Below are 13,820 nucleotides of genomic sequence, written 5' to 3'. Positions count from 1 at the left end.
GAGAGTCTGCATTCATCCCAGACTCTGTGGAGGAGTCTGAGTGATTAGTGATGGAGCTGGGGATATGGAATGAGGTAGTGCAAGTGGCCAACTTTGCCGTGTCGAATCTGCTCCAACCCCTTCAGTGTACAGAGTGAATGGGGCTGAAGGCAGGATTTGTTCACTGTGCAGATCAACCCTGGTGGCAGAGGCACAGGCAGAGAGCCCAGGCCAGTCCCACGAGGGGCACCCCCTAAAGTCGGATCAGTTGTCTGCATTCTATCTTCCAGCACCTTTTGTTCTGGGTAACGCTTGAGTGTTTGTTCCCATAATGATGGAAATTGTAATTAAAGCAAGTATTTCCTGAGCACAGCATACCAGACACTATGCTAAGCACTTCATGCTCATTTTCTCCATTAACCCACAAATCAATTTTATGACTCAGATATTATTACTAATTATTCCTGTTTTACAAATCAGAGAACTGAGGCTTAACCATGTTAATTACCTGTGTGGAAAAAATTATTACAAGCCTTAATTTATTTATTTATTTATTTTTGAGACAGGGTCTCACCCTGTCACCTGGGCTGGAGTGCAATGGCAAGATCTCGGCTCACTGCAACCTCCACCTCCCGAGTTCAAGTGATTCTCCTGCCTCAGCCTCCTGGGTAGCTGGCACCACAGGCACGCGCCACCAGACCTAGCTAATGTTTGTATTTTTAGTAGAGGTGGGGTTTTACCATGTTGGCCAGGCTGACCTCGGGTGATCCACCACCTCGGCCTCCCAAAGTGCTGGGATTACAAGCGTGAGCCACCCTGCCCAGCCGCCTTAAAGATTTTTGTTACAGGCTTGATATGTAATCAAATTGAAACTACAGGCCACAAGGCTTTTCCTGTGGAATCTGTGAAAGAATGAAAAGCCGTTGCTCTTAAGATCGGACAGGAATTGCCAGGCATGGTGGGTCATGCCTATAATCCCAGCACTTTGGGAGGCAGAGGTGGGCCGATCACCTGAGGTCAGGAGTTCAAGGCCAGCCTGGCCAACATGGTGAAACCCTGTCTCTACTAAAAATACAAAAATTAGTTGGGCGTGGTGGTGTGCATTTGTAGTCCCAGCTACTCAGGAGGCTGAGGCGGGAGGATTGCTTGAACCCAGGAGGTAGAGGTTGCAGTGAGCCGAGATCGCTCCACTGTGTTCCAGCTTGGGTGACAGAGCGAGACTCCATCTCAAAAAAAATACTGAACAGGACTGGCTTACCCATTTGACTTGTTAGATTGAGAAGAGAACATTTACATTTAAGTTCATCTATATTTATTCTGGGTCTTGACATCATAAAAATCCAGTTTCTGCCTGAGTCTGTTTACTAAAAGGGACAAACATCCCTTCTATAGTATTAAAAACAGTGGTCCCCAACCTTTCTGGCACAAAGGACCGGTTTTGTGGAAGACAATTATTCCATGGACAGATGGTGGGGGGATGGTTTTGGGAGGAAAATGCTCCATCTCAGATCATCAGGCATTAGTTAGATTCTCCTAAGGGGCGTGCAATCTAGATCCCTCACATGCGCAGTTCACAACCGGGTTCACGCTCGTATGAGAATCTAATGCCACCGCTGATCTGACAGGAGGCGGAGCTCAGGTGGTGATGCTCGCTTGTCCTCCGCTTACCTCCTGCTGCCACCCAGTTCCTAATAGGCCAGAGGTTGGGGACGCCTGTATTAAAATATGTATCGTAACAGGTCTAATGACTATTGCCTTGTGACTTTGATACCATGAGTCTGTATTACAGGCAGTTCTATTTGTTAAAATGTTTGTGGTAGGCTGGGCACAGTGGCTCACGCCTATAATCCCAGCACTTTGGGAGGTCGAGGCGGGCAGATCACCTCAGGTTAGGAGTTCGAGACCAGCCTGACCAACATGGAGAAACCCCGTCTCTACTAAAAATACAAAATTAGCCAGTTGTGGTGGCGCGTGGCTGTAATCCTAGCTACTCGGGAGGCTGAAGCAGGAGAATCACTTGAACCCGGGACGGGGAGGTTGTGGTGAGCTGAGATCGTGCCATTGCACTCCAGCCTGGGCAACAAGAGCAAAACTCCATCTCAAAAAAAAAAAGTTTGTTGTAGAAAAGTGTTGACATAAAGATGTAAACTATGTTTATTTGAGAAGGCTAATTTTACTTAGAAACATGATAATTAACCTATTAACTAAGACATAACTGATGAGATCTAATTAACTTGCAGGAAAGACTGTGCATGTTGTCATTTAAAGAAAAATAATCAAAAGGCAGTCCTCTATGTGCGAATTAACTTGACAAGCGAAATAGACTGATTTTAAAACATAATGTGGAGTCCCAGTTTTCCTTGACCCTGAGAATGGAGGGCGGCTCTGGGTTGCCGCTTTCCTTGGTCTCTGCACATGCCCCCTTCACTCGTTCCCATCTCCAAACAGAAGTTTTAGAAAGGTTCCACTGACATGAGAAGCAAAGATAGAAAAAGCAGGCCTCTCTGCCCATGAGCCCTCAGCCCATGCCCCGACCGTAACCCCTCCTGGAAGGCTGCCTAGAAGCTCGGCTTCATGCCTCTGCTGGTCCCACTGAGGCAGAACCCCATAACCAGGGTGGAGGGGCTGATTAGGAGATGGAGTTGGCAGGAGGTGTAGGAGCCTTAGTAGGAGAGGTCAGCAGGTGGAACCATGGGGTGTCCCCAACTCTTCCCCATCCAGTTTACTGCATTCAGCATCTAAACCTGGGAAGAAATGGAAACCCTGGGGAATGAAACAATGGGCTCGATGTGTTTTGTTTGTTTGTTTGTTTGTTTTTTAGACGCAGTTTTTCTCTTGTTGCCCAGGCTGGAGTGCAGTGGCGCAATTTCTGTTCACTGCAACCTCCGCTTCCCAGGTTCAAGCTATTCTCCTCCCTCAGCCTCCTGAATAGCTGGGATTATAGGCGCCCGCCACCATGCCCAGCTAATTTTTGTATTTTTAGTGGAGAAGGGGTTTTGCCATGTTGGTCAGTCTGGTCTTGACCTCCTGGATTCAGGTGATCCGCCCACCTCGGCCTCCCAAAGTGCTGGGATTACAGGAATGAGCCACCGTGCCCGGCTATGTGGAACATTTTCAAAGCATCTGTTATTTAGACACATATATAGAGACAATCAACATAGTAGCAACACTGGATATTCGGCTATTTGATAAACAGCACAAATAATTCAAGGAGCATGCACAGAACTCAGCCTGGAGAGCCCAGGGAAGAACCAATGGGTATGTCCAGGTGGAAATAGGAACATGCCAAGTGTCATAGCAACCCGGTGGCGTATGTGTCCCATCGGCATCTACTTCATATTTTGCCAAGTGAGAGAGTAGGAGGGCAGCCCTGGCAGCCTCAGATGGATCCTTCAAGTTGGAAATGCGGCTTCAGCCCTGTCATTAGGATTTCTTTGGGGAGCAGGGGAGCGTTTCTCACAAAGAAACAAAAAAAAAAGTTATATTTACTAAGGGATGGAGATTACCAGGTACTAACTTATTAATTAATGTAGCACATATCCAGTGAGTGCCTACACTATCCCAGGCCGTGCCTGGAGACACAGTGCTCCCCTGCCCCCATGGAGCACTTTTCCTGTTAAGGCCTATGCCCCTGGCCTTCTTGAAGCCGATGGTGCAAAGGCCTCTGAGGTGCAAGATGACAAGCGCCCTTCTCCGGAGACCTCCCCATCTCCCTCTGGTCACCAGGCCCATAACTAGGATTGAAACCCAAGCCATCCAGCCCTGCCCTGGCTGGGCTCACTGCAGATGAAGCCCTGGCTGGACTTGAGTGGGGACTTACCCACTGGTGTCCATGCTTTGCAGTCGCTGGAACAATGTCTCAGAGAGGCTCGGCCGGCTGGTCTCGGTCGCTCGGGGACTCTCATTTGAAAGAGGAACCTCCTTGGCCTCACAGGAGCTGGCAGTCAGAGGGATGTTCCTTGGGGGCAGCTCAGGTGGAGACACGACACTTTCTACCAGAAAGAACAGCAGGAAGGCCATTGGTGAGGAGGACACTGTGCGCACAACCCGGCCTTCACCGCAGCCCCATGGGGTCCAGGCCACGACACCCACGTTATTGATCTCCAACTGCATCCCCGTGTCCCTTGCTGACTCCCTCCTGGAGGGATAGTCTCCTGCCACAGGGCCCTGGCTAGTGCACAGTGTCTGCCCCACTGTGGCCATCAGCAAACACCTGCCCGGGCCAGAAGGCCTTGCTCCATGGAGAGCCTGGAAGGCCTGCAGGGCTGCTGACCTTGATGGACTAAGCCGGCAGCAGCAGGCAGGTGAGCAGGATGGGTCTGGCTCTCAGGCTTTCAGGGGCTGAGACAGGTGCCTCATGATGGCTGAGCCCTGGACTGGGCAGAGGCCCAGTTCCCAGAATAGGCCAAAACCATGGGAGGGGACCAGGGGTAAGGAGGCAGGCAGGCCTAGCCACACTGCCCCTCTCCCTCTCTCCCGCCTCTGTCCTTCCTTCTCTCCTCCCCCAGACTCTCAGAAACACATAAAAGAAAGCAAGGGGGTTCCCTTCACTCAGAGACATTCAACAAATGACTTGAACTTGGCCTGGGAAGTGGGAGCCCACCCATCGCCTTTAGGAGAAGGTTCATCCTGTACGTACCACGAATGGAGGGTCCAGAGCTCTGTCTGAGCCTCTTCCCACACAGAGCGGCTACCCCTGGCCCAACCACAGTGGGCCCCGGGGGACCTCCTCTTTAGAGAACAGGCCCTTCACTTCCTCTGTCTGGGGTTCTGAAGACAACTAGGAGTCTGCTTTGAGCTCCACGGTCTGGCAGTGCCTCAAGAGGCCCTGGGCCCAAACAGACCTCTTGGACTGCGGGGGCCTCGTGTCGCATTGCTCTGGTTCAAGCCGACAACTGGGCGACCTCGTTTGGGGAAGTGAAGCCAGCAGTCATGAGACTGAGGTTCTTTTTTCGGCCCTCACAGAAACTTGTCGGGATCTTCCTCCAGACAGCCATGCCCAGAGGGGCCCAACTAGCTGGGGTGGGCAGCCCGAGGGGAGTGAGGGTGTTTAGTGTGGAGGGCGTTTCTGCAGAACAGCTTCTCAGCATGGCCCTGGGCGCCTGGGGGCAGCTGTTCAGGTGCGGCCAGGGCGCGGTGCTGGTGAGTGACCTTGGGCTCACAATGGGACAAGTCAGCCCTAGCTCTTCCACAGCCTGACCTTACTGATTCCAGAGGGCAGTGCTCACTCAGACCAGGGAGGCCAGAAGGGACAGGGCCTGCCCGGGACCCTTTCAGCCTCCATGGAGCTGCAGTCCTTTTGGTAATGAAGAGCTGCACAACCATGAAAAGTGTGTTTCCATGAGGGTGGGAGGGAGCAGGGGGCCCTGGTGGCCCACAAGCCAGCCCACAGGTGAGGGAGAAAAAGGATGCCTGCAACAAGCCCCCAGAACAGGCAGGGGCCAGGCAAGGGTCTCAGCGTCTCTGGACAAATCTCTCCTCTCTTCGGGCAGAGCATGGGTGACCTGGCAGTCTCCACCTGCTGGAATTCAGGAAGAGCCCTGGCCAACTGAGGGGCCCGGTTAGGTATCTCATGGTTTTCTTTTAGGAAATAAGCCTTTTTTTTTTTAAACTTGTATTTTAAGTTCAGGGGTACCTGTGCAGGTTTGTTACTAGGTAAACTTGTGTCATGGGGTTTGTTGTACAGATTATTTCATCATCCTGGTATCAAGCCTAGTACCCAATAGTTATTTCTGATCCTGTGCCTCCTCCCACCCCCTCAGGTAGGCTCTAGTGTGTGCTGTTCCCCTCTTGGTGTCCATGTGTTTTCATCATTTATCTTCCACTTAAGTGAGAACATGTGGTGTTCGGTTTTCTGTTCTTGTGTTAGTTTGCTAAGGATAATGACCTCCAGCTCCATCCATGTTCCTGTAAAGGACATGATCTCATTCTTTTTACTGGCTGCATAGTATTCCATGGTGTATATGTACAACATTTTCTTTATCCAGTCTACCACTGATGGGCATTTAGGCTGATTCCATGTCTTTGCTATTGCAAATAGTGCTGCAATGAACATACGCAGATGTGTCTTTGTAACAAAATGATTTCTATTCTCCTAGGTATATTCTCAGTAAATCTTTGAGGGGAAAAGTGGGGCATCCCCAGGTAAGCTCCTTCTCTGCAAGACTTTCTCCATCTGACTCTTGCTCTATTGGTCTTTGTCCCTATGCTATAAAGGGCACCCTATGTCTCACATACTTTTTAGGGACTGTATAATTTTTTTTTTTTTTTTTGAGATGGAGTCTCCCTCTGTTGCCAGGCTGGAGTTCAGTGGTGCGATCTTGGCTCACTGCAACCTCCACCTGCCGGGTTCAAGCGATTCTTCTGCCTCAGCCTCCCAAGTAGCTGGAACTATAGGCATGTACCACCACACCTGGCTAATTTTTGTATTTTTAGTGGAGACAAGGTTTCACCATGTTGGCCAGGATGGTCTCGATCTCCTGACCTCGTGATCCGCCCGCCTCAGTCTCCCAAAGTGTTGGGATTACAGGCGTGAGCCACCGCACCTGGCTGGGACTGTACCTTTTTTTTCAACATATTTTTAGGGGTTGTATTTCCCCTACCCCCTTTTAATGATGACATAAAGAAACACCTTCCTCATCCTTCCAGTTGGGTTCAAGGGTCTCTTCCTTCACTCTCCTTTCAGTGAAATTCGCAGATTGTAATGATGCTAATGACCATAGCTGCATTTATGGAGTGCTTTCTATTAATAAGTACCAGGCTCTGGGTGCTACATTTCTCAACTCATTTGATCCTTGGTATACCATGAGAGGCAGGTACTATCGTTATTCTCTGTCTCTGTCTTTTTAAAGGCTAGTCAAGTGAAGCAGAGGAAGTGCAGTCTTTACTGTCTCTTTCTCTCTCTCTCTCTCTCTCTCTTTTTTTCTTAGACAAAGTCTCTTCTGTCACCCAGGCTAGAGTGCAGTGGTGCAATCACGGCTCACTGCAACCTTGAACTCCTGGACTCAAGGGATCCTCCCGCCTCGGCCTCCCAAGTAGCTAGGACTACAGGCCTGAGCCACCATGCCTGAATAAATTTTTTAAAAAGCCTTTGTAGAGACAGGATTGCCTATGTTGCCCAGAAGGGTCTCAAACTCCTGGCCTCAAGCGATCCTCCCACCTCGGCTTCCCAAAGTTCTGGGGTTATAGGCGTGAGCCAGCAAGCCCAGCCTTATTTTTACTGTCTCTTTAAAGAGTAGTCTGTGATTCAGAGAGGTCAGGTAATTTCCCCAAGGTCACATAGCTAATAAGCTGGGGATGAGGAATTTTAACCCATGTCTGCCTGACCCGAGAGCCTGTGTTCCTAACTTGTCCTTAACCCCCATGCCAACAATCTCCCTCTGATAATAGGACTCACCTAATCTACAAGCACTCAAGGTGGGTGCAGGGCAAGTTCCCAAAAGTACCTCCTGCCGTCCTGTCCCTCCCTCCCTACCTGTGTCCTCTTCAGGGTCGTCGCCTGTGTCCTCTTCCTCCAGCGGCACAGGGTATTGCAGATGGGTCACCAGCCCCATGTTTTCCTTCTTGTAAAACTCGATGAGCTGGTCCAGCTTGGTGAAGAACCTCATGGGGACGCCTTCGGATGCCTGAGGACAGAACACCCAAACAAACACACGTTAACCAACTAGAATGTCAGCCAACCACAAAGGCCACCCGCAGCGGAGACCAGCGAGGCGGACGGAGTGACTGCGATCCAGGAAAAGCCCTGGGCTCCTATGCAGGGTGTGTGGCCCTCACGCCCACAACCTCACATCCTGCAACCAGCAGCTGCTAAGGGCCCTTCTGCAAAAGGCACACAGAGGATTGTTCCTAAGATCCAGTTTTCTTTCCGTTTTTAAAAAACTTTCATTTTTAAAAGTAGTTTTGGGCCAGGCACGGTGGCTCACACCTGTAATCCCAGCACTTTGGGAGGCCAAGGCAGGTGGATCACCTGAGGTCAGGAGTTTGAGACCAGCCTGGCCAACATGATGAAACACCCATCTCTACTAAAAAAAAAAAAGAATACAGAAGTTAGCCGGGCGTGGTGGCAGGTGCCTGTAATCCCATCTAGTTGGGAGGCTGAGACAGGAGAATCACTTGAACCTGGGAGGCAGAGGTTGCAGTGAGCTGAGATCACACCACTACACTCCACCCTGGGCAACTCAGTCTCAAAATAAAATAAAAGAAAAGTATTTTTATACAAATAGTACATTTATATTATGGCAAAATTAGAAATATGGATTTTTTTTAAATAAGAAATTTGTCCGGGTGTGGTGGCTCATGCCAGTAATCCCAGCACTTCGGGAGGCTGAGGTGGGCACATCACTTGAAGTCAGGAGTTCAAGACCAGTCTGACCAACATGGTGAAACCCAGTCTCTACTAAAAATACAAAAATTAGCTGGTCGTGGTGGTGCGCACCTGTAATTTCAGCTACTTGGGAGGGTGAGGCAGGAGAATCGCTTGAACCTGGGAGGCGGAGGTTGCGGTGAGCCAAGATGGCACTACTGCACTCCAGCCTGCACAACAGAGTAAGACCCTGTCTCAAAAAAAAAAAAAAAAAAGAAAGAAAGAAAGAAATCAACTGTAATCCCACAACCCCAAGATACCTATTTTCAACAGTTTAGAATGTGTTTTTCTAGAATTTGTGAGTGTATTTGGTGGGGAAGTTACTTTTATTTTTTCCTTCACAAAGAACTTTTTTTTAAAAAACAGGAAAAAATCAATTCCAGCAATTGCTTTGCTTTTATTTTTTTTTTCATTTGTTATAGTTGTTTTTATCAAAACTCAGTAAATGATCTACCTGGTTTGTATCTGTTGCTGATAGCAGAGGACCTTGGGGGTAATTGTACTGACTATTCAAATGCCCTGGGGCAGATCCCCTTCCTGGAAGCCCTGTGGCTCTCGCTGGTAGTTCCAGGTGTCCCTGAGCAGCCAGCCCCACCCCTACCCTACCCTTTACCTTCTTGCCAGGCCCTGCCTTCAGGGGCAGCTGAACAGGAGCAAGGGATCAGGCTGTTGGTAGGTACAGGAATGAGCCCCAAAGGGGCACCCGCTCTGGGTGGGGCCTCCCTGGCCTGGAGGAGCATAGCGCCCCTGGCAACTGCTATGTGCCTGTCATTCACCCTGTCCTCATAACAGCCACCATGTCAGTGACTTTCAGATTATTTATTTTATTTTATTTGAGATGGAGTCTCACTCTGTCGCCCAGGCTAGAGTGCAGTGGCGCGGTCTCAGCTCACTGCAGCCTCTACCTCCTGGGTTCAAGCGATTTTCCGGCCTCAGCCTCCCAAGTAGCTGAGATTACAGGTACCCACCACCACGCCCAGCTAATTTTTGTAATTTTTGTAGAGATGCGGTTTCACCACGTTGGCCAAGCTGGTCTCGAAATCCTGACCTCAGGTGATCTACCCACCTCGGCCTCCCAAACTGCTAGGATTACAGGTGTGAGCCACCACACCCAGCAAATTTCAGGTCATTTTAAAATTAGTTGGAAGTAAGGATCTCACTGCTCCTCTGGGAGCTGCCAGCTACCTTCTTTCTGGAGGCAATGGGACCCATTGCCTGTGGGAAACGAGACCCACAGGAAAGTAGGATGGAGGTTGAAAAGCCCACCCTGGTTGGTGAGCGGGTGGCATCTGGCCTGAGCGTGGCTGGGCCAAGCGTTGGCTTTCCCGCCTCCAAGTCAGATATCTACTGGGATTGGGATTGATGTGGGCAGGTGGGAGGGTGCCTGAAGGTCTTCGGGATTACAGGTAAGTGGAATCAGGTGAGAAGATGAGACGGGATGACCCAGACTGCGGACAGATTCAGACATCAGGGAGCAGGGTTAGGACTCAGACCTGTTCCCGAGCCCTTGTACCTGGGTGGCTAACTCCAGGTCCTAGTAAGGACACATACGCCTCTTTCACTGACCTGTGATTCAGGGCTGTCCATCTGGGCTCTGTCTCTGTCTCTGTCTGTCTCTCTCTTTCCAAGTGTGTTTTTTGTGTGCATATGCATTGCACACATATATAAGTCTGTGCCTGGGTGTGTGTGTGTGTGTGTGTGTCTTAAGTTAGTTAGTAAATTTATAGAGAGTTTAGCAAAAGGGTGTTCTAAATTCTTTTCAATAAATTCCCTTGTTTTCACAAAGCCCCGTGTTAAGCAATCTCTTTCAAACACTGTTGAACCAGAACTATCTGAGCAGCAGCAGCCAGGCCTTCTAAAAAGTAACATGAGTAGGTTCAAAAACCAAAGTGAGCAGAATAACAAAAATAATTTGACATGATACAAGATCTATGAACTCGATTCAGTTAAAGCAGTCGTGGAAAGTGTCAGACTGTCAAAAAATGTACAGCTAGTAGATGACAAGCCATTAAGAGCGTGGAAAAGGAATATGAAAATACCAAAGAAAGCTGAAGTCGAATGCCTCATGTGTGAATCCAGAAAAGGATTCTCGGCTGGAGGGTATCTGAAGAACGCGTGTTTGAGTGAGCATGTGAGATTTGGGAATTTAAGACGCAGCAATGCTAAAACCAAGTAAGACACGTTATTTTATGCACCGCTAAGAAGCTGAACCACAGACTATGTTATACCACTGATTATAGACTTATGTGATTCTAGAGATGTGAAATCTGAAAGGTAAACATCTTAGACTTGATGACATACGCTGTGTACTAGGAACAGAGCAATTTAAAAGGAATCCTCGTGGACCCAGTGAGGCCACCGCGTGTGCTCGGCCCGCTCCCAGAGGCTGGGGAGCCAGGGTCTGGCAAACCAAGGCTGCCGGCTGCCTGGGTTCCCAGGAACAGAGAGAATGCAGGGTAGAAGCCAAGCCTCACGAATGGCAGACATGTGGCAAGCTGATAATGGCCGCTGACAAGTGTGCTGGGGAGGGAGCCTTCCTCCACCTCTCCCCCTCAGAGGGAAAAGCACCCAGGAAGAACACAGCAGGTCTACAGGAAGCAGATCCACAGGGACAGACCCCACCTGAGGGAAAACCTGCTGTGTGCAGTGGGCGCAGGAAGCACCCTGTGCCCGCAGGCAGCGCAGACAGGAGACAGCAAAGGCGGGGCACCAACCAGGCAAAGGCAGGTGTTCCCGGAGAAAATGTCCAGGAAGGTGTCCTCATAAGGCTTTGCTCTTGGCCCTAAGCTTTGACAAGGAAAACAGAGAACTTACGTTCAAAGCACATTCTAGAACAGGAAGAGAAAGAGTCAGAGCCCAAGACGGGGATCATAGAAGCTACAGAGCCAGCCTAGACAGGGGAGGAGTGGGGAGCGTGGTCTAGACGGGTGGGTGGGGAGGAGCATGGTCTGGCCTCAGTGTGTGCAGTGCAGAGCGGAGCAGCCCACCCATGGTGTTGCATTCTGAACCTGGGCCCAGAAAGGTCCTGCTTCAGGGTACGATGGCCAAGGGGACAGGGCAGAGTGGCCGGTGGGGGGAGGGGATCATTCGAAGGGCAACCGTGCCTGGGTGTGACCTAACAATCCCCACCCAGTCAAAGCCAGGAGGGGCTTGCAGGTGGACAGTGTATTGACATCCACAGGCCAGCAGGAGCAGGGGGGTCCTGCTGGGACAGGCCTGGGGGTTCCCACCCACAGCAGGCCAAGTCCATACCCACCCAGCTGTGCACCCACAGTCAGGACAGGTCTGCTCACGGTTGTGCCATCCCCAGACTGTGCAGCAGGGCCTGGCGATTGGAGCAGCATTTAGTGGTTCCATGGATTTGCCGCCTTGGGTCAGGATGACAGACAAGAGTTAGAGTCAGGAAGACGGATGGCCAGGGAGGGCCTTCCGTGGGTCTGGGACTGGGGATGCAGAGAAACAGTGGCAAGCAGGGGAGCTGCCCTCACTTACATCCCCCAGCACGTCGCCAAAGGTGGTGCCTTTTCAGCAATTGTAAAAGGCAAAATGTGAACAAGGTGTCATGTGCGTTTTTCATGTGCACGATCCAGAGTCCTGGCAGGAGACAGATGTCTCATTAAAAGGGGGAACTTGGGGAGAACATGTAGGGACAGGGCATAGGGATACCGATAAGAGGCAGTACAGTCCCCCCAAACTCGCAGTAGTTACCACCCTGGGAAGATCACAGGCAAGAAGCAGGTGCTAGAACCCAGAGAGGGCTGCCCAGCAGACGCTGTGGCCTCCTGTGGAGCTGACCATGGAGACCTTACAGGATGGGGGGGCAGGGCAGGAGATCCCCTTCCCCCAAAAAAAACTTTCCCCTCATCTGGCTGCAGCTCCCATTGGCCAAACCCAATGAGAAAGCAGGGGGCAGGGAAGTGAATGAATTGGGGAGCAAATGGAAGATGCTCAGCACATGAAGGCGATGGTGAAAAGACGCCCAAGGAGACAGAGGGAAAGCAAATGCCTGTGTCCCCCCATGAGGCATCCAGGCTTGGATCGGGAGGTTAGCACCAGCCACACTTCTGACCAAGGAGGGGGCTGCCCTTGGTTCCTAATGGCCCAGGCTGCCAGACTTCGTTCCTCATTCCACAGCAGCCGCCTTCCTGAAAAGAGTTGTTAAGTCATTTTGAAACAGAGAAGGAAACCATGAAGGCCCAAGTCAGCCGGGACATGATCCCCGCAATGGTTACTGGTGGCCCCCAAGTAATGCCCTCGGACACGTGGATTTCTGCCATGGTAACTCTCCCTTTTCCCTGGAGTGAATGCCTCCGCCCTTTAGCAGGTAACTAGAGCACAACACAGGAAGCCTGATTTTGAACAAAACCAAGAGCAGCATTGCCTTATTTAAGTAGGCTTGTTAAATTATGACATCTCGACCGGGTAGGGTGGCTCACGCCTGTAATCCCAGCAATTTGGGAGGCCGAGGTGGGTGGATCACGAGGTCAGCAGTTCAAGATCAGCTTGGCCAACATGGTGAAACCCCGTCTCTACTAAAAATACAAAAATTAGCCAGGTGCAGTGGCAGGCACCTGTAATCCCAGCTACTCAGGAGGCTGAGGCAGGAGAATCGCTTGAACCCAAGCAGCAGTGGTTTCAGTGAGCCAAGATCGAGCCACTGCACTCCAGCCTGGGTGACAGAGTGAGACTCTGTCTCAAAGAAAAAAAAAATTATGAGGTCTTGGTCAGACATGGTGGCACACGCCTGTAATCCCAGCACTTTGAGAGGCCGAGGTGGGCAGATTGCTTGAGCCCAGGAGGTGGAGACCAGCTTGGGCAACATGATGAAACCTGTCTCTACAAAAAATACAAATATTAGCCAAACGTAGTGGTGCACCCTGTAGTCCCAGCTACTTGGGAGGCTGAGGTGGGAGGATTGCTTGAACCCAGGAGGTGGAGATTGCAGTGAGCCACAATCGTACCACTGCACTCCAGCCTGGGCGACAGAGCAAGATCCTGTCTCAAAAAGTATCTATATATCTATATCTATATCTATATCTATCTATCTATCTATCTATCTATCTATCTATCTACATATATATCTGACATCTCAGGCTCAGAGTAGCCCTCCCTTCAGAGCTTTTTGGATCAGCAGAATGGACATGAATTTGTGCTCACAGCCAAGAGTCAAGCAGAAAAAACAAACAAACAAAACATGGTAGGAGTTCAGATTGTGAAACAAAATACTCTTCTCCTGCCTCCCATTATAATTGCTAGGTCTGTGGAAAGTTCTGGGTGACTTCCAGCAGGATCATTTTTACAGAGTCTCTGCAGACAGCTCCCCACCAAGCCCAGCTTAGAATCAGCAGCTCACTCTGTGTCATGTCATAGTTGCTGTGCCTGCCTTCCCCACAAGCTCATAAGTGGTTGAAGGAAAGGAACCCTGCTTGGCTCAGCCTCATAGTCCCCCAAGTCTCCTTGCAGAGTAGTTTGGTTG

General features: G+C 50.3%; 1 protein-coding gene across 2 annotated transcripts in view; it reads right to left on the bottom strand.

Moving 5' to 3' along the window:
• INPP5D (inositol polyphosphate-5-phosphatase D) overlaps positions 1–13,820 on the bottom strand; it is a 147,797-nt gene that overhangs the window by 78,231 nt on the left and 55,746 nt on the right. Inside the window, exons 1-3 of one of the 2 annotated variants that reach the window (XM_054550008.2) lie at positions 9,911–11,026; positions 7,454–7,604; positions 3,800–3,971 (exon numbers count right to left, since the gene is read on the bottom strand). In XM_054550008.2, the coding sequence (XP_054405983.1) occupies positions 3,800–3,971; positions 7,454–7,604; positions 9,911–10,213 (626 nt within the window). In that variant the 5' untranslated portion in view covers positions 10,214–11,026. Of the gene's footprint in view, positions 1–3,799; positions 3,972–7,453; positions 7,605–9,910; positions 11,027–13,820 lie in introns of those variants that run through there. The other variant, XM_024243528.2, reaches the window with a different exon arrangement.

Source organism: Pongo abelii, chromosome 11 (assembly GCF_028885655.2).
Source record: "Pongo abelii isolate AG06213 chromosome 11, NHGRI_mPonAbe1-v2.0_pri, whole genome shotgun sequence".
NCBI classification, from domain to species: Eukaryota; Metazoa; Chordata; class Mammalia; order Primates; family Hominidae; genus Pongo; species Pongo abelii.
The sequence above is the reverse complement of the archived record's forward strand: the minus strand, read 5'-3'. Positions and strand labels throughout refer to the sequence as shown.